General features: G+C 35.7%; 1 protein-coding gene across 6 annotated transcripts in view; it reads right to left on the bottom strand.

Annotated features, from left to right (window-relative positions):
- Nucleotides 1-23,820, bottom strand: part of ORC3 (origin recognition complex subunit 3) — a 62,675-nt gene that overhangs the window by 24,681 nt on the left and 14,174 nt on the right. For all 6 annotated transcript variants that reach the window (XM_045498983.1, XM_045498981.1, XM_045498984.1 and 3 more), the window contains 8 exons: nucleotides 22,674-22,778; nucleotides 21,503-21,651; nucleotides 20,088-20,221; nucleotides 18,270-18,429; nucleotides 16,672-16,785; nucleotides 11,027-11,160; nucleotides 10,484-10,547; nucleotides 848-964 (listed from right to left, as the gene is read on the bottom strand). In XM_045498983.1, coding sequence (XP_045354939.1) covers nucleotides 848-964; nucleotides 10,484-10,547; nucleotides 11,027-11,160; nucleotides 16,672-16,785; nucleotides 18,270-18,429; nucleotides 20,088-20,221; nucleotides 21,503-21,651; nucleotides 22,674-22,778 — 977 coding nt within the window. The remainder of the gene's footprint in view (nucleotides 1-847; nucleotides 965-10,483; nucleotides 10,548-11,026; nucleotides 11,161-16,671; nucleotides 16,786-18,269; nucleotides 18,430-20,087; nucleotides 20,222-21,502; nucleotides 21,652-22,673; nucleotides 22,779-23,820) is intronic.

The raw sequence follows: 23,820 nt of genomic DNA, 5'->3' as shown, positions 1-23,820 counted from the left end.
ATCACACTGCAATAAGAAAATAATAAAATAAAAGCAATATGTGATTATTAAAAAGAAAGCTTAATGGCAGAAATCCTTTCATAAACAAATCATTCCTATGTATTTAGATTTGTTCTCTAAACCTTTATTCATTTACTTATTAGAGAGAGAGAGAGAGAACGTGGGGGAGAGGAGCGGCGGGGGGGAGAGAATTCCAAGCAGGCTCTACACTCAGCCTGGACCCCAACACCCCAACACGGGGCTCGATCCCACAACTCTGGGATCATGACCTGAGCCGAAATCAAGAGTTGACGCTTAACCCACTGACCCACCCGGTACCCCGGTTCCCCTTTGAGGTAGGATGCAAATATTTAGGAATACAGAATTATTCCACTAACATCCACTCTCTAGCGGGTTCACAGGTTTAGAGTATGACACAAAGGCCAGGGGGGCATAATTTTGCAAGGGCAGAAATGCTGTTTCCCTTTTAGTTCTTGGTGGAATGCAAGCTTAACCATTAAGCATTCTCAAACAGATTCTTTTTGCTATTTTGATAAAGTGGGGGGATCAACTCTCTCAGTATACATGACAAAGAAGTGTGAAAGAAAAAAGTTAAAATGCCTTAGGACAAATACATTGGGGGGCAGGGGAGGAGGGGGGAAGCAACACCACTGGGATTCATGTGGTTGTTTCTAGCTGTGGCCATCAGAACAAAATATACTGCTTCAATTACCAGTAATGTGTACAGCTGGAATGGATTTAGATTGTGCACTCAGTGCCTGATTTGGATCCATTTCAAATTCATTTGAAAGCAAGAAACTACTGATATTTCTACTGCAGACATTCCAAATGAAGAAGTTCTGGTTACCTGTCGACCCAATGGGTACTTGGGAAGAGAAGAGGTGAACTGATGAAGACATCTCAAAACCAGGAAGTAATTTGTATGGTAAACATGTAAGCTTTCTAGTAATGACTGTATTTCCTCCTAAAAATCACAGAATACATTACAAATATGTAAGTCAGTAATTAAAAGAATAATATAATCTACCTCACGAATATATATATATATATATATAATTCCTGGAAAACTGATGAGAAAAGATGCAGAATTACAAATTAATTTCCTTAATTTTGAGAATTAGTAACACACACAAAATCTAGGATAAAGGCTGGGTATTTCTGATTTAGTACCAGGTCTGGTGATATTTTACACACACCAAAATTAGTCCTGTAGTTTCCTTCTATCTGTAGCACTGCCATTATAACTTGGCTCTCCACAAGTGTGCAAAAAAGCACCCTGCTGGATGCCTGCTTGTGTCAGTCACCCAGTATGTGCCACAGCAAGGTAGGCCTACCACCCTCTACCTTGCTGGCATCAGAAGGGTGAGAATATCACTACGGAGCCCAATACCAACATCATTAACAGTTGCTGAGGTTACACTTAAGGCCTATGCTTCTCTTAAAGTACAATTAGAACTGTGTTTCAAAGAAAGACTATAGAAGAAACACCACGGGTGATTCTGATAAATGCCTGCTTTTTGTTGAGAATTTCTAACACTGGTTTTATTCATTTTACTAATTAAAAAAAAAAATGAAAAGAGAAATCTAAAGCCATCAAGCTTTAGAATTTAGACTCCAACAAGTATAATATGGGAGATAGTGTCTTAAGAAACTTGTGGGATGACTAATCCCACAAATCCGTTTCAAAAGGGCTTTTTTGCGGGGGGGATGGGAGGGGTATTATGTTTTCTAGAACCTTCTGAAACAGTTTAGAAATGATTTTAACACACTACATTCTATCAACATCCAAGTATTTTTCAGACCTCAAATACTTTTATAACTGCTTCATCTTGTAACATTCTCTTAAAAGGATTATGATCTGTGGCATGGTCTTCACATTTTTTTCTTCTCTGTAAGTCAAATAAAGGACTTTAACTGCCGGGCTGGGGTTTTTTTCCACCAGTAATATCTTGCAGATACCCATTATTTTTAGCAGTCAAGCCTGCAGAAAATAACACCTCAGATACGAATAAATTCAAGCAAAACTAACCTATAAAAAGCAACAAATCTGATATATTTTCCTAAACTCTAATGCACTTAGAAATCAATTCCTTCATCAGCAATCTATAGATTATTACCTGAAAGCACAGGGCAAATGAAAAAGCTTTCAGAATCAAAATGTTTTTCCTCCCAGTATTTGAGTTAGTTGGTAATTTCAAAAATCTAGGTCTCCTATCCTAACAAAGGGTACTTTAACCATCACTGGGAGAGTACATTCAGCTCTAATTTTACTATATGCTGTAACATGGAGAGTGCATAAAGCCACTAATTATTTGCCTTAATGTATGCCTGAAGAGCTTTTAAACAAAGAAAAGTATTCTGGAGGGAAAGGAATCTATTACTGATTAATAACCATACTTCATGCTTCTTGCACTACCTATTCCTTTTGCTTAGTGGAGTACATGCTTTTGTGCATGTACAAATAATGGGTGATGCAGAACTGAATTTACTCAGAGGGGGAGGAAACTGAAATACTTTACACCTCGTGGGCAATGTTGCACACTCGAGGGACTATGCCTTGGGTAGGGGTGGAAGGAGGATTATGCACATGCTCTTCTCCCAGATGATCTCAGTCCCTTCCTACCTCTGCGTGATTACATCCCTGTTCCCAATGGAATTCTAGCATTTAAAACGTTTTGTTTTGTTCACATAACACAGCATACTATTTCATCCAATGCCCAACTGAGGAAATGGAGTTCTGGTTCCAACACTGGAAGTAAAACTAGCTATGCTGGACTTCATGAGAAATCTGCTATACCCTTCTAAGGGATTTTCAAGAGTTAAGTTATTTTGACCATCCCACACTTTTGCCTTATGTATTGACTCTGGAACTATTCTCTACATAAGATTCCATTGTTATTTACATCTGTGTTCTTATCAGCTGCAGCAGAAAACATCCAAATGATTAACTTTCTACATGATACTATTCTCTAAATCCTTTGTCTTACTGAGATTCGTATCTGCAAATGCTTCTCTCCAGGCCAATTCTTAATGCACTTTATGAACACCTTTTTATAGGTTTTGATGCTGAGAAAATTCTCCACTTAATGCTTACAGCAGCATCACCCTATGCACATGTGAAAACAAAGCCTGTTCAAATAGTAATCTTGTTTTCCATTCGCTAAATTTTTCCTCTGGAATCACAGCCATACACTGGTCATGGCTGCCACTGTTTTATTTCATAACCGTGGTTAGGATGATTCTTTTTAACAGAGATACACTTTGCCTAGTAATATTCATTATTTCCCAAAGAGATATGCTTTCTTCTTTTCTTGACACATGAAGACCTCGTGGTCTTTTCTGATCTTTGATAAAGAGACGCAAACAAAGATATTTCTCTGATATCAAATACAAAAGAGCAGCCTCCTTGCTCCTCTTCAAACATCAAGACAGGCTCCAACCTCAGGTCCTTTCCACTTGCTGTCTCGCTGCTGTTTGGAATTCCCTTCTGCCAGATTCCTGCATGGCAAGCTCTGTAACTTCCTTTAGTCTTTATTCAAAATTCACCTTCTCAGTAAGGTCCTTATTTAAAATGTCAATCCAACTCCCCATGCACACCGAACTTCACATTCCGCTTTTTTCCTTCATTGTTTTTCCTTAGCAACACAGATATTTTACCTACTTCTTTTGATAGCATGTAAGCCCCATGAAGGCAGAGGTTTTTGTCAGTTTTGCTCATTCCTATATTCTCAGCACCTAGATTAACACCTGGCACACAGTGGACCCTCACAAACTTTGTTGAATGAGGAAGTGCATTAATGAACGGAGGCCAACATGCACTCAGTCTCCCTTCTAAATAAGAGCAACCACGTGTTGTCTTGCTGGATGTGGGCCAGATTTACTAATTTTTCAACAAAAGATGGAAGTCTGAATTTGTAACGTAAAATGTCTCAATTTGTAAATGTTGACTCAGGGTAAAAAAAACAAAGAAACCACTACGGACCTAAAAAGCCACATTTATATTAGGCTGTGGGTGGCCAGTAAATGTATAGTATACCCTTTTAAATCAGCCATCTCCAATCACATCAATCTTGTCTGTCATTCAGTCAAAATCATTCATGTATTCTTGTTTACTTACATGACAAGGCCCCTATTTTTACTGAGCTGGTTACTTTCTTTGGAGAGGAAACCAATACCTATGTAAAATTTAAATATATATAGGTAAAGAAAATATGATCAGACAGAATTATATTTGCCATGATGCTTAGTTTTTGCAATTCTCTTCTACTTTCCATAGTATTTATTACTTTTGTGTCCAGAATGTTATGTATGGGGTGAAGAGTGACACCAGGAAGATTTAAAGTAAGTTATGTAAAAATGGCTGTAAATTTTTATAATATGTTCCTTTCAATCAATTCACTGATAACAAAAGCTGGTGAAACAGACACTGGATTTTAGGAATAAGAGGTATCTGCTGTCCAAGAACACAGCATTTTCTTAGTTATCATCTTGCTAGAACGAAGCATGATTTTTCTCATTATGGAGAAATTTTGACCAACAGTGTTTGGTTCTCAGTGTCTCATCGCGTGACAGCCAGCTCCTGGAGTGCCAAAGCATGGCTTTCTCCCAGCACTAGTGTGGCCTGTGTGCTTCTCCTCTCATCTGCCTCAGCCTTTTGTTCTCTGTGTTCCCACTGGGCACTTCAGACCAGCAGCACTTGATGAAGGGTTTGCACTGAAGCTGCCTGTTCCTGCTGCACTATTGTGCTAAAGCCTCGCTTGTTTGATCACATGTAGTAGTTTGTTTCCAGTCATTTTCTTCCTTTCCTCTCTTTTCTTTTAATTATTTCTCCTAATAGATTTTCCCCCTCCTCCTGCCCTGTCTGTCAAAAGAAATAGAAAGAAGAGGTGGAGGCAAAGGTAGGTGAAAGGCAGGTTACCACCAAACTCATGAAGTAATTCTGTGCCTTTTGTTCACGAATCACCATGAAAAGCATACTAAATGGTGAAAAAAAATCTAGCACTAACTTGCTCTGCGACCTTAGATATTTCACTTCCTCTCTCTTGGCTACATTTCTTCATTTGTAAAATGAGCATATTCAATCAGGTTATCTTTCTAATACTAACAAATTACAATTCTAACAAGTCCAAGAGTTACTTCCTACTCTCAACCGATTTAAAACCTTGCTGGGTACAGAGGGAATAGACATAAAATATTAACAAGTCAGAATAAAAAACTTCACCTGTCACCCGCAAGAGATTGAATCTAAGTTGAAAGGGGTTGAAACCAAGCCAAATAGCGTTAAGGAAGATTTGAATAAAAATATATAAACAGATTTTCTTATGTGAAGTACATGGAATTAGTCACTTATTAAATATACTAAGTATAATGTAACTTCTTGACAAGACAGATCAACATGAACAGCCATTACCGGTAATAGACACGGTGTGGTTGGTGTAGTCAGCACAGGATTAAAATGGGCCTAATCTTAGATATGGTGTTGAAACTTGCTTTTTTTTACAAGGTATTTTGAAAATAAAGTGTGTATATGTGTGTGTGAATGTTTCCTTTTCTAATTTGAGCAGCAGCATGTAGTGCTCCATGACACCTGGCCAAAGCTACCTCATACCAAGTAGTTTTCTAAGCCTCCTACAAATTATCTTCACTGTTAACTTGCCACAGTATTTGGAAAGCTCATTTCTGATTTCTCAAACACTAATACAGAACCTTAGGCACCTTCTCATCACCATATACTAATTCTTCAATGAAGCGTCACAGAAAATGTATGGGCTATGATGTCAGATCTGGGTATTAATGCCAGATGTACCATTTGCTAATTGTGACACTTTAGATAGGCAAAGTTATTTAATCATTTTGTGACTCTCCTCATCTATACAAAGGGATAAAAACATCTGTCATATGTGGTGGCTGTGACTCAAAATGAGACAATGCATAAAAACTATCTACTAATTGGGAAAAGCTGTTAATATTCCATTCCTCAGAAACATTTGCTCATGGAAAGAAAAAGAATTTCTCACTATTCAAAAAATCCTTCCAGTATATTAAGGCCTAGTGTTTTTTATTATCAGATAATAATTATGCAAATACGAGGCAACAATCTTTTTCAAAGCTCTCCTTAATATTGGACTTGAAACAAAATTTCAGGGACAAGCAATAATAAAAATCATCTTTGCAATTATGAAGAATTTGAAAGTTCTATATAAGGCACTTTGACAGCTTCTCATGAAATAATGTTTCATGAATTAAAGGGTTAAGTTAAAAAAAACCCAGAAACCTTGATTACTAAAGCAATGGTATGAGGCAAAACATGGTAAAAATATAAACAGTAACAGCTCTTGCTATTTCACCTAAAAGCCACAGTAATAATTTACCTATCTCCAATTAAACAGATGTACTAAAATAAAATTTTAATGAAGAATCTAAATAAATTAGTCAGCAAAAAAAAAAAAAAAAAAAAAAAAAAAAATTACCAATCTGTTTAATGAACAAGTAAATAAAATCACAGTTTCTTTTAGAGCCAAAAGAAACTTTAAAGATTATCTGGATAGGAGCACCTGGGTGGCTCAGTTAGATAAGTGTCTGACTTCAGCTCAGGTCATGATATTGCCATTCAAGGGTTCAAGCCCTGTGTCAGGCTCTCTGCTGTCAGCATGGAGCCTGCTTTGGATCCTCTGTCCCCCTCCCTATATGTCCCTCCCCTGCTCGATCTCTCTCTCAAAAATAAACAACATTAATAAAAAAGAAAAAAGATTATCTGGTTACACTTCTCTACCACAGGATTTGAAAGCTCTTGAGTCATCAGAAGTTTGCATTAATGGGAGCTTGTGCAGGCCTATTCTGCTTAAGCATAGGAAGACTAGATTGTTAACTGTCAGAGTGCACTTTTTGGCCTCTGTACTCTGCTGCACAATACATTCACAGGACAGACTACTCAGAAATGAAAGAATGCACAGAATCTTTAATCTTTTATCAGCTCTATGTCATGCCTTAGTTTGAACTTCCCAGTGAAACTTCTACAAATGTATATGGTTTAGTCAGCTGAATTTTTAAATTTGAAAGTATACTTTCAAAAAACCCATGTAGTTTATGAAATACAAAGCTGACATATAGTTTTAAAGCTGTATCTGTGAAACTGAGGGTCCATAATTCTAAAGGAGTTGAAGGTTTTTTTAACATCTTGAGTCCAGTCTGGGGATGATTCATATAAATCCTTCATTTAAGTTAGAATTTAGATTAATTCTAAATTTAAGAGAACATGGCAAGGGAAACAATAAACATTTCCTTCCAGGCAACCAGTCCAGTTCAAGTGGTTCTCAAAAATGGTCTTCAGACCAAAGGCATCAGCATTACCAGGGACCTTGCTAGAAATGCAAATTCTCGGGACCCACATTTGAGCTACAAAAGCAGAAATTCTGGGGATGGAGGCCATTTATCAGTGTTTTAACAAGCCCTCCCCATGATTCTGATACATACTAAAGTTTAAGAACTACTGGGTTTAGTTAATCAGGGTAGGGAGCAAAGTAGATATTCAAGGACGAAAGAATCTAGATATAAAGAGTATAAATTTCTCTGGAGTATACTTTGAGGTCTCTGTCTTCAAAATCTGAGTGTGATAAATTCTAACAGTACACATGTCTACATAACTACATAATCTATACAACCATGTAATGCAAAAATATTACATTTAGTATGCATAATACAGAATATGTAATATACAAACTACACATTCACATTGATCTTAATTTTTATCATAGAGAAAAGTAATAACAATATTTATGATTCACATTTATAAAAGTTTTACTGTATATTTGTTCATAAATCACTCTCATTTGCTGAATGGACTTTGATTATCACTAACCGTATGAGGAAATCACACTAGGAATTATTGTCCCATTTTATAAATAAGGAAATTGAGGCTTAAATAGGGTGAGTGATTTTTCTAAGGTATACCTGGCTAACAAGTAGCTGGAGTTGAAATGCAAGTTGAGGGGCGCCTGGGTGGCGCAGTCGGTTAAGCGTCCGACTTCAGCCAGGTCACAATCTCGCGGTCCGTGAGTTCGAGCCCCACGTCGGGCTCTGGGCTGATGGCTCAGAGCCTGGAGCCTGTTTCCGATTCTGTGTCTCCCTCTCTCTCTGCCCCTCCCCCATTCATGCTCTGTCTCTGTCCCAAAAATAAATAAACGTTGAAAAAAAAAAAAAAAAAAAAAAGAAATGCAAGTTGAAATTTGCTGAGGTCATAATCAGGATCTTCCCCTGTATCACGAAGTACCATACTTTTAATTATCATGTGGGGTTTTTTCCAATTTTTATCGTGGTAAAAATACATATAAAAATCAATTATGTGTTTAAAAAAACCATAAAAGGAGAAAAAGAATAATAAATGCTTAAATAAATGAATAAAATATACAAAGATACTTTTACTCTAAACTACAAAAATCCACAGACATGTTGATTAATCTTTTTCATAGACCTTGGTTTTTTTTTTTTTTAGAGAGAGAGCACATGTGCAAGAAGAGCAAAGGGAGAGGGAGAGAATCTTAAGCAGGCTCCATGCTCAGCACAGAGCCAAATGTGGGGCCTGAACTCACAGCCCACCATGAATCATGACCTGAGTCGAAATCAGGAGTCAGACACTTGACCAACTGAGCCACCCGGGTGCCCCTCACAGACCTCTTTTGGTCTTTGAATTTAGCAGGTGACCTGCACATAACTTTTTTAGGGTAAGGTACAAATCTTTGTGTACCTTCCTATTTCTCACTATGTAAGTCTCAAAAAAATAAGCCTTTGAATAACAAAATATGCAATCCTAAAATGAATACGGTAAAGATAATAACAAATGGGGCTGATAAGTGCAATAAAAACAAGAACAGATAAATAAATGCTTAGAAAATACATGGAACGTTACTGAGAAGCAGAGATAAATGTCAGACTATTTCTACAAAAGATGAGCCTAGAGATTCTCTCCTTTTGTCATTTCAATGGTTAAAAGTACTCTTTAAAAATCTATTCCTGGCTTCTGAAAATATGCTCTAGCAGGAAATGCACTTGGCAACTAGCTGACTCAGCAGAGCTAATCCATCTAATCTTAAAACTCAGTAAACATGCACACATCCCTTTCCACTAGTTCTTAAAGTTCCCTCTACCAAAACAACCTGCATTAGGATGTGAAAACTTCTTATACTGCTCTAAAAAGGCTACAGAGATTATTAAAGTGATTATTAAAGCCAGTCTAGAAGTGATTTTATATTATGGCCCAGTGTGGATTCTGCATTAGAAATAATGCCCAGCAAAAAGCCACTGTCCACTGTTATACTGTATGTCAATTATATCTCAATTATAAAAAAGCCATTCTCTTTTTAGCATTTATGAATAGAAGGTAAATTAGTATTCAGAGCTATACAGAACACACGCCCTCTAGGAACTAACATTCTTTCACTCAAAATTTGAAAACAGTCTGGGCCAGCAAAACCTTTACACTAGTACTAGGGCTACTTCAATCTCATCTTAATTTTATTACAATTTTCTGACAACTTTTTCCTTAAAAAAGGCATGACAAGTATGAAAACAAATGTGACACTATGCATTTCTAGTTGTCCATCATTAAGGGACTTACTATGTAAAATGAAGGTACATTCATCCCAAAAGTACTATACCACACTCAGTATTGATATGAAATGATTTTCAACATTACGTGCAAAATAAAACAGGTGCAAAACAGCATATATAATATACTCATTTATATTCTGTAAAAGAAAGAAGGAAACTCCTAAAATACGTAAAATTCCTTGTATATGTGAAAAATCTTTCTAGGAAAACACATAAGAAACTAGTAACACTAACTGTATCTAGGAAAAGAAAGTAGGTAGTTGGAGGGTAAAGGTGTGAGGGAGTGTTTTCACTGTATATTATCTTTGCCTTTTGAATTATGTACCATGTCTGAGTATCATTTATTCAAGAAAGAACCAAAAAAATCTTCCTTTTGATATTCCCTGTGTTGTACTGTTCACTCAATTTTCTAAGCTCATTACTTCTTTCCTGGCATTGTATCAATATAGAATGATATCTTTTTCGAATCAAATCAATACCCACTTAGCAGTGGGTCCCTAAACTGCATGGCTTCTATGTGCCTTTATTTATGACAGCCTTTAAAAAAAACATTAAAATGACATTGCCTGCAGATTCCAAAATGGAATATGGAAATAAAGTTGAGATCTCAAAAGTATTTTCGAAATACACCATACAATAAACCTGTAGTTAATATTTTGTCTCAATAAAAAAGGTCATCTTTTAGAGAATTAAAGTTTTGCGTCATCTTCAATAGTCACACTCCTATATGATCATCAAGACTCACTAATTCACTGTGAAAAGCATATTAGGACAGACAGGTATGTTTTATAAATTCAATGAATAAATTTTATGTGCACATTGTTTTTCATGAAGAAAAAAAAAAGTAAAACTGAAACAAATACATCCACATTCCTACCTTCAAAAATCTCTCATTGGTCAATAGTGCAACTTGCTTTTCTGAAGCTTGCTTTTCCACGTGCCTAAAATTTTCACCATCCCGTACACAAAGAGAGAAAATTAAACATTCTAAAGATGTGACTATCACATGGGGGAAAAGAACTACCTAGATTGGTGGCCACATTCTTTTATTTCTTCTCAAAAATAAATTCAAGATAATAGTCATGGTTTAATAGTAATTTCTAACTCCACAAAGCAGCTATACTTCAGAATCTAGGGATCTAATCATAAACAAAAGTCATAAACTCCAGAATCAGAAAATGTTCTTTATAAAAGTAACTCTGGAGAAACTGCAAATTATATCCCTTTGTAAAAATATTTTTCGTTATGGTATGTTTTCAAATCCAACAAAGAAATCTCATGAGTGAAAACAGAAAGGTTTTACTGTGCTCTATATAAAATGGTTATTTTTTTCTTTCCTCACTTCAAAAATAGCTAGATCTGAGATACTTTTTTTTACCCGAAATTCTATTATGTGTTAAATATACACTTCTCTTTTTACCTCCTAAATGATGGAAGACGTCGGATGTTTTCACATTGATTTTCTGATAAAAAATTTATTCTTCTCTTGGCTTCTGAGAGATTACAGCATAGGACACTGAGGGGCTGAGAGTAGAAATGTTCTAATAGAGAAAGCTGAAAGAAATGTGAAGATTATATAATGTCATTCTAATTCCACAGAGTAACTTCATGTCAACAAACCTTTTTGTTGCTTCATAAATAAATCCCTCTGGTATTAGCACTGTAATATAGACCTGACCAAGATATGTTTAAGATCTAGGTTTCCAGAGCAGTCAAATTAAGTAAACAGTACCCCCTGCAGATTCTTTTATATAAACAGGTTTCTTATTTAAAGAGTTTTTGTTTTGTTTTTATTTACTTTTTAATTTATATCCAAGTTAGTTAGCATACAGTGCTATAATGATTTCAGAAGTAGATTCCAATGATTCATCCCCTATATATAACACCCAGTGCTCATCCCAGCAAGTGTCTTCCTTAATGCCCCTTACCCATTTAGCCCATCCCCCCACCCACAACCCCTCCAGCAACCCTAGTCTGTTCTCTGCATTTAAGAGTCTCTTATGTTTTGGGGTGCCTGGGTGGCTCCGTCAGTTGAGTGTCCGACTTTGGCTCAGGTCATGATCTCACAGTTTGTGAGTTCGAGCCCCGCGTCAGGCTCTGTACTGACAGCTCAGAGCCTGGAGCCTGCTTCGGATTCTGTGTCCCCCTCTCTCTGCCCCTCCCCCCACTTGTGCTCTGTCTCTCTCTGTCTCTCAAAAATAAATAAATGTAAAAAATAAAATTAAAAAAAGAGTCTCTTAAGATTTGTCCCCCTCCTTGTTTTTAAATTATTTTTGCTTCCCTTCCCTTATGTTTATCTGTTTTGTATCTTAAATTCCTCATATGAGTGAAGTCACATGATATTTATCTTTCTCTGACTTATTTCACTTAGCATAATACCCTCTAGTTCCATCCACATAGTTGCAAATGGCAAGATTTCATTCTTTTTGATTGCCGAGTAATACTCCATTGTGTGTGTGTGTGTGTGTGTGTGTGTGTGTGTGTGTGTGTGTATACGTATGTACGTATATGTATATATGTGTGTGTGTATATATATATATGTATACATATATATATATATACACACACACACACACATACACATACCACATCTTCTTTATCCATTCAACTGTTGATGGACATTTGGGCTCTTTCCATACTTTGGTTATTACTGATAGCACTGTTATAAACATTGGGGCGCATGTGGCCTTTTGAAACAGCACACTAAGGTTTTTTTTTTAATTTTTTTTTTTTCAACGTTTATTTATTTTTGGGACAGAGAGAGACAGAGCACGAACGGGGGAGGGGCAGAGAGAGAGGGAGACACAGAATTGGAAACAGGCTCCAGGCTCTGAGCCATCAGCCCAGAGCCCGACGCGGGGCTCGAACTCACGGACCGCGAGATCGTGACCTGGCTGAAGTCGGACGCTTTACCGACTGCGCCACCCAGGCGCCCCATAAGGTTTTTTTTAAACAGCAAAAGTATGGCACTAATATATTTAATGTCACAATAACACTACAAGCAATGCATAAATCACTCTGTATCTTTAATATTTTAAGACTCTGATTTTGTGGACAAGCTCAGAAAATTGTAATCTCTGAAGTATGTATTAGAAGAAACTAATATGAATGGATAGATCAACTCTCTGCAGAACCAACTCACAGCAACAGTAAATATGGTGGGGATAGGACTGGGGTGTGACCTCAGAGTTTAATAGATGTCCAAATATTCACAAGAAAATATTCATCTATAAAATCAGTGAAAAAATTTGGTCTGCTGAATAAATAAAAATGTTACAATGGTAGAAACTTTCCCTTCTGATAAAAAAAAAATAATGAAAAATGAGAAATAGCTAAAGAAAAGATATCTTTTTAAATTCAGTTTTATTTCATGAAGAAAAACATGGTACAATATCTGGTAAATTTAAATGTTAAAAGTGCTGTTGTCCCCATAGTATAAGGGGAATGATTTTCCAGAACCTACCATAACTTGTAAGATGTATCTTACAAGACTATTCAAATGTTAAAAACTTGACCCTAAGCAACCTTTTTATGGCCAATTTGGTTTTTCCAGACACCTTGATACTAGACAGTTTCCCTAGAGAGTGGACAAAACACAGTCTTGTCACTAGAAAATAGAATTTCCCATCACAAATTAATAAATTAACATAATAGCTTATATATTGGTATTAAGGTATTTGAGCTTGATCCTTACTGGGTAAACTGATAATGAATCTCTGAGCCTATAGAGCTGAAGACCAGATACCCAAGGCTAGAGGAAATCCTCCAAAATAGTTCATTCTGGAGGATGGATGAGGCTGTAAGAAAAGAGCCAGCCTTACTTAGAAACAAATACCAAACAGAAAGTAACTGTTCATGCCAAGTGCTAAATTATTTTCACACATATTAACAAAATCTTGTTTCTTACTTGCGTTTTTCAATTATATTGTGATAGTATTTATTCCAATGTTAACATCACTTTTTAAATATGAGAAAAGTAAAAGACAAACATATAAGGGACTTGCTGGGGAGGAGAAATGGGAGGAAGTCACATGACTTACAGTAGAGTTATAAATAAGAACCCAGTATCACCTACTTTGTCTAAGTATGTTCTCAAAATCTGGGTCAACAAGTTGGTCAACATATCCAACTAATGAAGGAAAACCTTAAACATATACAGAATGATTATATACCCTACTGCACCTCCTATGGAAAATAGGACTTACGCATTACTTCCCACTGATGATTAGGAAAAGTAGACAAATGGGGTCTAAACGGCTCTACCACTTAAAAGCTGTGTGACCTTGGCCAAGCTACTTAACCTAAGCCTCTTGTTTCCTCACCTGCAAAACTGAGGATAATAGTACCCATTAATGAAACAATGTAAATACTTAGTACGAGCTAGCCCAAAGGAGGTGCTTAGTAAATTATGAGGAACCTATAAAATCATCTAATCTGATTCCCTATTTTACAGATGAGAAAACTGAGACCCCAAGAGATTACATAATTTGATGAATACCCTTTTCTTCACTTGCTTTCTCAATGGTATTTGAGAAATGATATTACCTAAAACTCATTCTTCTCTTGACTTCAGTGTCACTCTACTTTCTATTGGTTTTCCTTATTGTTTTTAGTCTCCTTTTCTATTACTCTTGTCAGCTTACAATCAGATTCTAATCTTAGTCCTTTCCTCACTCCTCTGGATGATGCCTCATCCTCACTATGTGACTTCAACCACCACCCTTTAATGATAAATCCTAAATATTTCTATTTACTTCCAGATCTGTCTCCTGAGTGCCAAATCTTTATTATCCAACATACCTGAAAAAACCATATACAAAAAGAAACTCACCTTTTTCTAACTGGCACTTCACTTTATATTAACTCATATACTTAATAAATGGTACCACCTCCAATCCATTTGCCAAGATAGAACTTATGCTTCTCTTATGCATCCTATCATCCACTTAGTCACCAGGGTCTGTCGATTCTATCTCATCCCCAAATCTGATTCCTCCTCTCTAGTTCCACTATCACAACCTTAGTGTAGCCCTTGTTATATCTTGTCTAGATCAGTGCAGTAGTCCTCCAACAGATCTCTCTCCCTCTACTGCTGTCTTTACCTAGAATGCGCTTCCCATTTTAATCTGGTGAGCCTCTATTCCTTAAGATATACTTTCGTTTTCTTATGGAATCCCCACACGTTTCTTTCATAGCACTGACTATTGAGAACTGTAATTTCCCATTCTGCCTCCTTCACTAAACAAAAGAGCAATCTGAAGGCAGAGATATCCTTGTCCTCTGTATCTCTAGGGCTCAGCATAATTCTTGGCTTACAGTGGGCTCTTGATAAATACTTTTCAGTAAACAAATGAGTGAAGTAAAATGTATGAGAGAAGCAAACTAGAAATGTATTAGATCTTGGGGTGCCTGGGTGGCTCAGTCGGTTGAGCATCCAACTTTGGCTCAGGTTATGGTCTCACGGTTTGTGAGTTCAAGCCCTGCGTCGGGCTCTGTGCTCAGAGCTTAGAGCCTGCTTTGGATTCTGTCTGTCTGTCTGTCTCTCTCTCTTTCTCTGCCCCTTCCCCACTAGTGCTGTCTCTCAAAAATAAATAAATGTAAAAAAAAATTAAGAAATGTATTATACCTCAATATCATTTAATTTCGCATATTGCTAAGGTAATTTTGTTGCTTTGAAATATTTTTTTTTTAAAGTCAGGTTGGAAAAAAAGACATATGTTAGCCATAAGAGAGCACTACAGTGTTTTACATGGAGAAAAAAATACATAACAGAAATAATTTGTAAACTTCAAGTTACTACACAAATGTGAGGTATTATAATATTGCACTTTTGTACTGAAGGTTACTAATATATTAATTTTAGTAACACGTATTTACAATGGCATGTATTTATAATGACTACACTTTGCTAAGGTATTTTAAGGTAGATGCCAAGAGAAGAAGATAACATTAACTTCCAAATAACTGGAGAATGGGCTCCTTTTGTAGTTTAGAACAGATAGTATGAAGCTGAGTTCATGAATTTTCTTCTGGCAATTCATGAAACCTTAGTAAAACTGCTTTCCCAATATGCAAGAATAAATATAAATGAATACATATACATATATGTGCAAGGGACAACAAACTATGGCCCATAGACTATTTTTACATGGCCCAGGAACTACAAATGTTTTTTATATCTTTAACTGGTTATTTAAAAAGAAGAAAAAGAATATGCAACAGAGATGTAGCATTCACAGCCAAAAATATTTAATATCTGATCCTTTACAGAAAATTTGCTGATCCCTCATATATAGTATTTTTTAGGAAGAAATCAAGAATCTCACAACAAACAAACAAAAAAAGTCCCTAGGGGCACCTGGGTGGCTCAGTTGGTTAAACCTGGCTCAAGTCATGATCTCATAGTTCCTGAGATTGAGCCCAGTGTCAATGGGCTCTGCCTTGACAGTGTGGAGCCTACTCTGGATTCTCTCTCTCCCTCTCTTTCTCTGTCCCTCCCTGCTCATGCTCTCTCTCCCTCAAAATAAATATATTAAAAAAATAAATAAATAAGAGTCCCTTCCTCCCTACCCCTACATAGTTAAGAATCATTGGAATGCAGGGGGTGTGTGGGATGTCTTTATCCATTTTTGACATCTGCATTAATATATTCTCTATGTTTTGCTGCAGGTAACTAAGAAATGGTAGAGCCTAGAATAACATAACTTGAATTTACTTATTTAAAATTTTTTTTTCTTTAACATTTATTTATTATTGAGAGACAGAGAGACACAGACCGTGAGCAGGGGAGGCGTAAAGAGAAGGGGAGACACAGAATCTGAAGCAGGCTCCAGACTCTGAGCTGTCAGCACAGACCCCGATGCGGGGCTCAAACTCACAAACTGTGAGATCATGAGCTGAGCCGAAGTCGGTTACTTAACCGACTGAGCCACCCAGGTGACACTTGAATTTACTTATTTTAGAGTTTGCCATTTAAAATGTCTTATCACACTAAATAGTTTCAAATAATATGCAAATTACTTAGAATCAGCTTATGAACTTTCACACCCATTAGTGTCTTCTTACCTGAAGTCCTTTTATAAAGTTTTGAATTGAGAAATCATGATACAAAAAGATGTTGGTCAAAATCTGTAGCACTTTTTCACTTACTTTAAAGGGAAACTGAGTTGTAAGAAGTAGCTGAAAGACATAAAAGGGGAATAGGACACACTCCTTATTAGTCTTTACTCTTCATAAATATCAAGTATAAATCATGAGGCAAAGAATGATACTATGACACAGTAACCATGAAAGCTATAAAAGTAGCTAGGTTATTTTTAGGTCAAATATCAACTAAAACTTTAAATTAATTTACATAAGAATCATAACCAAAAGAAGCTATTCATACTACATCTTCAGAATCAAAGATGTCCACCATCTTCCATTCAATTACTAATTTAAAAAAATACCATCTATTAACTATACAATCCGTCTTCTCCCGCCAGAAGCCACTGAAGAAGCTATAGGCTTTGGTAATTCTTATTATAAGATTTCTTTTTCATCCCTAACTTACACACATTAATGAGGAATAACACATTATGCACTGCTGAATGAAAACCCCAAATTAACAGATGTTATCTGTTACAAAATAGCTGCATTTGTATTACTCAGCTAATTTTCAATGGCCTAAAGTGAAGATTTTATACCTGAAAATGAAAAGTCACACTAGGCTTTTAAAACTGAAATGTAGTTATAAAAGGCCACCTGCATTTGACCACAATCGAGCAATTTTAAACACGGCAGCTATAAAAATTTTCCTCAAAGTATCCATAAACAAACGGATACCAGCTTCATGGGGAAAAAAATGTGTAAGTGGTCAGTAAATAAATGGAAGTTTTTCATAATTTACCTTACACAAGCAATATAAAGCACACCTTGAAAGAGTTGAGTCTGGCAACAATTTGTGGAAGGTCAATAATAATTTAGGTAGAAACAGAACTAAAACTAATTGAAACATAGAGCTAAGGTCTGAGGAAATGTCAGTATTTATCTTCTGCCAAGAGCAGCAATGACAGGAAAGGGTCCACTAAAAATATCAAATTATTTTAATTTTTTTTTTTACTGTTTACCTTTAAGAGAGACAGACAGACACCCAGAGCTTGAGCAGGGGAGGGGCAGAGAGAGAGGGAGACACAGAATCCAAAGCAGGCTCCAGGTTCTGAGAGGTCAGCACAGAGGCTAGCGTGGGGCTCAAACTCACAGAGTGCGATATCATGACCTGAGCCGAAGTAGTATGCTTAACGGACTGAGCCACCCAGACGCCCCTCAAATTACTTTAAATAAAATGTAGGAGTAAAAACATGGTTGCTGTTTTTAGGAAATCATTAAATTTTATTAAAATTTATTAAAAACCTAAAATTTTCCATTGAGTAATGACTGATTGATAGGTAGGTAGGTAGGTAGATACAGAAAAATAGAATCATTCTTTCTACAAAGCTTTTATTTTATCTGAAGAGGCAATATTGTGCCCTATAAAAATCATTAAATATAAAAAAATGTGAAGAAATATGTTCAATATCATACTCTGAGAGATTCAGAAATTTATCACTAATGTTTACATTTATCATCTATTCTTGGCTGTCTTCTTTTCATCCTATTTCACTGATACAATTTTTTCTTTTTACCTTATCAAGTACTGTAGTCAGGTGCTCCTTGCAGGACAGAGACTGGAAAAGTTCTATGCACAACAGAGATGATACTGCATGAGGAAGCAACCGATGGATGATAATAGGAGACGTGGCAATTCCAAAAATGAGTATTAGTGGAAATTCATGTAGATGTTGACTGGTTTTCAAAGGAAAATACAAAATTGGGATTTTTCTTTTTTTAGAAAATATATTTCAATACATCAAATTTCAAATTAAGACCATCTTTATCTGAATGTCTACTGTATAAGACACTGATGAAGAGTATCATTCTAAATACTAAAATTTTCTAGGTCACTTATTTTCCCGTTAAAGTAATATAGATGGTTTTTTCCCAGACATTCTAGCTCTGAAATCAATCTACTAAAAGATCCTCTCATTTTATAAATAAGAATACAGAGGTCCAGAGAGATCAAGTGCCTCTCTCTAAGGTTATACAATCTCAAGTGTTAGAAGAGTTAGATATTCAATTTAACCTCTCATCCAAAGTTTGAGCTCTATAGTCTTCCTAACAGTTAGACATCCAGTCTATGCTTTAAGAGTTCAGTGACATGAAGCTCACATTTTTCAAGGTAACTTATTCTATTTATGCACATTTCTAACAAACACTATGTCATCCAGCTATACATAATAGCTAAGAAACAGGAAACTTTCCTTACACATATGTAAGACATATTTTTAATGGACACCATTTAAAAATGTTACATACTTTCCTTGCATTAACTCAAACTTATTGGACATGATTTATTCCTAGTATTACTAGTATGAACACAAATGACTCCCACAGAGTAAAACAGCACTATCTTTGAGAGCTACTGTGGGTCTGAACACTTTGTACCATGGCTGATGATTTTGTTTGCTCCCTCCTACTGGCTATCTCTTGTCAGTATTCTAGCTATGCAGTTCTACCTTCATAGGAGTGGAGTGCCCTGGCTCTGTTACTGCTCTAAGTTCTTCCTCACTTTAGATGGCAACAGGAGTCACAAGTCTAAGCTCCAAAAAAGTACAGCTCTTTTGTCAATATTCTTAGTGTGCAACTTTCAAGCATGTTAAGCAGTTCAGTTTTAGCATTAAGAAAATTCTTAGAATCTAGAAATCTTAGTTTCTATGGGGGAAAAAAAAGACACTATCAAAATAGTAATTATAAGACAATATATAGCTTTAGGTAAATTTAGCCATACCTATTAAGTTAACATACAGAAAAAGCCAAAATAAATTATATCCTAAAAATGCACAACGGCAAATACATGTCACTGGATTTTAAATAGGGTTAGTTAGTTCAATTCTGAATTTCACAGGAATGTCCTGAAAATCCAATGAGATCATGAAAATAGTTTCTCATTATAAAAATTATATAAGATAATGTTATTTAGAAAACATACTTGCTCAGAAGAGCTATATGTAACTCAGAGCTTCTAATGGTGGATAGGTATCAGAAAATAAGACCTGACAAACATCTCAAGCTGGAGTAATTTATCGATTTAATGGGCAAGAGACAGACGACCTTGGTGAGAGAAACTACATTTTATATTGCCTTTTCATACTAATTAAAAGGTGGCTAACTTTAGTCTTTTGATCTCATTCTTGGATCAAAAAGCAAATGAAAATCTGATAGGAGGTCTTTGAACATTTAATTATAAGGAATTTGAAATCATTCTGGTTTCTATCCAGTTGGTATTAAAATGAAGATTAAACTGCCATTCCTTTTCTCTGGAAAAGGTTGCTCCTCAAGTTAAAAGTTACATGTTTCCTTAATAAAAAGAATTTTATGTAAAAGCCAGGTGATATATCATCTACCTGCTGATAATTATGAAGTCCTGGAGTACTTTTGTGGTGAAGCTTTCCAAATCCTTTAAGATAAGCACAACAGGAGGAGACTGCCATTGGCTAGACGAAGTCCTCTTTTTCCTTGGCAGTTTTGGATCTGTCTTCTTTAAAGTCATGTAAAAAGGAGTTAAAAGTAAGCCTTACCATTCAAACAATGCTACAACACTACAATGATATATCTCCCTTTACATTTTACAGTAATGCTTTTTCTTTTATTTCTCCCACATAATAAAGAGAAACTCATTCCAACAGTTATTAGCAGAATCTTTTTGTGTCTGACATGGGAATAATAACCAAGAAAAAGGTTCAGTAAAATCTATAACTCATATGAAATATTTATATTTTTTTGCTATCTGAGAAAATGACAAAAAAGCATGGGGAGAACATTTTCTATAAATTATTTTTTCTGTTAATAGAATGTTATATGTTGCTTTGCTTTAAGGTGAGAACTAGTATTTTTAATTGAAAAGCACAATAAACAACACTACTTGCTGGTCTGCTACTGTTAAATTTCAAGTTGAAAAGCACCTTTAATATCATCTGGTCCAATCCCAATCTTTTAAAGATATCTGACATAAACTGCATGTAGCATCTGATTTCTAGAAAATTTAAAATTGTGGATCAAATTAAGATATTATGATATGCATGAGACCCAACTTAATTCCTATATAAAGCAAAATGAAACTTCACTTACGGTCGACTCCAGCAAATACGTTTTATCAGAAAATGTTACCACAGTATTTTTTCCCATACTATCTGGCTACACGGCATCATAAACTAAAGCTGTGGTTTTATGGTACAGTTATCCATGAATCACCTAGGTTGTTCATTCTCACCAGAGACTGTGATGGCAGAATGGAACTTCTTTTTAGTTAACCGTTTACTGTTGAATGTACTTTACTTATAGACCATTTATTCCCCAAGAATTGTAAATGTGGAACAAATTAGATTTTTTAAAAAAATGACTATTTCTCATTGGACTAAGTTGACACTGGGAACTGGCAGCATGGTTCAACCACACAAAAGCAAATATTGAGGAACCTAAGAGATAATATATTAAAGTCATAGCCATTGTCACAGAGATAGAATCTGCCACAGAACCAATTCCTGATGCTGTTTTTGTCACTAGATGACATTCTCCCACAAATAAAATGGCCTTGTAAAATGAGAACCTAAATACTTACCAGGAATTAGACTGCATATTGATAAAAGAATACTTTAAAATTCTAATAGCCTTAGGAAAAGTAAGTAGCTACCATTACTTAACAGCTAGTGTGCATAAGCATATTCTTATTAGAACAGTATTACATTTAATGCAATTCTAAGCCTCTTCAATCAGATGCAAACCCCCCCCCCCCCCCAAAAAATTGTCAGTTTACATTTACCTGTGTGACACTCATATACCAGCTGGAAAGAGAATCCATTGAACAAAATGTCTTTTTCTGGGTGACCTGAATACTTTCCTCTTTGGATTCCTCATCTACACAGCAGTTCATCAACTTTGAGACCAGCTTTTGCAAAAAATGTTTCATATCTGCAGAATATAAAAGGTAAGAAAGCTTATCTCCCTTTAAAACAAGTATGAAACAACTGAAACTTCTTAATCAGTATATTACATTTGGGTAGAATGTATTCTTGTACACTTAACATTAATGTAACATTTAACATATTAACTATTAATGTTCATTAGTATCTTCTCTTTAATATTTAAATTTCATTAATTCAGACTAACACTAAGCCAAAGTTTATGTATACTATCTATACTAAAAATGTTACCTAAGTAAATGTGTAAACACAAAAACTATAAATCTTTATTTAAGTTACACTAGACAGCAAAAAATTTTTAAGGCTCTAAAAACGATCAAAAGTGTTACTTACATAAGTTATTTTACTGATTACAAATCTTCCTTATAGTCATTTTAAAAGATGTCCTAAGGGCTTTGACTTAATTAGTTCCAATCAGTTTATGATTATGAAAGTAATATAAGCACATAAAGCCCTTACGTCAATTCAAATCTCATTCCATTTTACTCTATTAGTGTCCATATCCTTTACGATTTAATGGTTTCATATAGATTAGCTCTGGCAATGGACATTTTTTACCATGCTAATCTTTCAGAGCAGGACAATAAGATGATTGGAGGCTGAAATATGAACCTACACAGTCTATTCTCTGTTGGGATAAATAAGAGCTCCCCAATCCTTAATTCTAGCTCCCTGTCCCAAACCTTCCAACTTATTAGACTTTTACGGGTTAGGGAACACATCTCATAAAATATCTAAACTATTACTGGCAGTGAAGCTGATACGGGGGGCGGGGGGGGGAGGGGGGGGCTGGAATAAAGGAAGCAAAAGGTGGCAATGAGTCCTGCAACAGTCAACATTACCATGATAGGCAATAAACCTCACCCTGCCCAAATGTTGTGCCATGATCTTCCCACAAATAAAAAGGGATCAACAAAGCTAGGGCGGGGGGGGGGGGGGGTGGGGGAGAGAAAGAAGGTCAGAAGAGATCTGTAACATCTCACCAAGGTTATTAGGGCATTTGTACTGTACCTGGACAATCTTTAGCTTGCAATGAGACTACATATGGAGTGACATTATTCTGAAGGGCTTCTGTTAGACTTCTGAATGTTAAATCATGATCAGTTACATTCACACCTATGGGATAATACATCAGTATTACACCATCATTTGTACTATAAATAATTTAACAACAAAGCTACTTAACATGCCTAGTGAATTACTGAATAAAAATATTTTTAAAAATATGAGTAACAAAAAAACCCCCATGATTAATAACAGAAACCAAGAAAATATCCTGCATAAATGAAGAGATCTCCATTAACAATAGATATCTGGAAGCACACAAAATACTTGTCAGAAAGGGTATTTAGCATAATCTCTCTTTAAAAAACATTACTGAGAATGTGTAGTTAACCCATGAAAACATCTTAGGAGTAATTTTATTACTTTGTCAAATTCATAAAGTACTCTTTAAAATACTCATTCAAAAATAAGGGCTACAGATTCCGGGCTTACTGTGATCCTGACTTAACAAGTGAGGAGAATCCAATCACTAATCCTATTAATGACTGTTGTAGTAAATACAATAGTAAAATACACACTAAGCTGATTTCTGAGGGAAGAGGCTAAAAACAAAACTTCAGGTACTTTAGGTATTTACTAAGCCTCTCGTTCTCATTTCCACAAGTCAGAGTTTAGTGCTGTGCATGCAGTTATCAGAGTTGAGTGGAATTTCCCTATCACATTGGAAAAAATTCTACTGACTGACACTTTCCTTTACGTCACAATCTGAGATTTCTAGAAAGTGCTTTGGCACTTAGGCAGGTGGCAACAGCAGCTATCTTGAAACTGCTTGATAATTGCTACTATAAAACTTCAACTGGCTGGAAGAAAAACAAAAGGTTCAGAATCTAGGCCACCAATAAACAAAAAAATTTTTTCTAGGCAAGCCAATAAATAAAAATGTTGGCAGGCTATGTTTTTCCTTTATTTATGGGAAGACTGGGTGGCTCAGTCAGTTAAGCATCCAACTCTTGGTTTCGACTCAGGTCATGATGTCATGATTCATGATTCAAGCCCCAAGTAGGGCTCTACAGTGACAGCACTGAGCCTTTCTGGGATTCTCTCTCTGACCCTGCTTTGTGCACTTGCATGAGCTCTCTCAGTCTCTCAAAAT

Source organism: Leopardus geoffroyi, chromosome B2 (assembly GCF_018350155.1).
Source record: "Leopardus geoffroyi isolate Oge1 chromosome B2, O.geoffroyi_Oge1_pat1.0, whole genome shotgun sequence".
NCBI classification, from domain to species: Eukaryota; Metazoa; Chordata; class Mammalia; order Carnivora; family Felidae; genus Leopardus; species Leopardus geoffroyi.
Note: the sequence above shows the minus strand (reverse complement) of the source record. Positions and strands in the feature narration are given on the sequence as shown.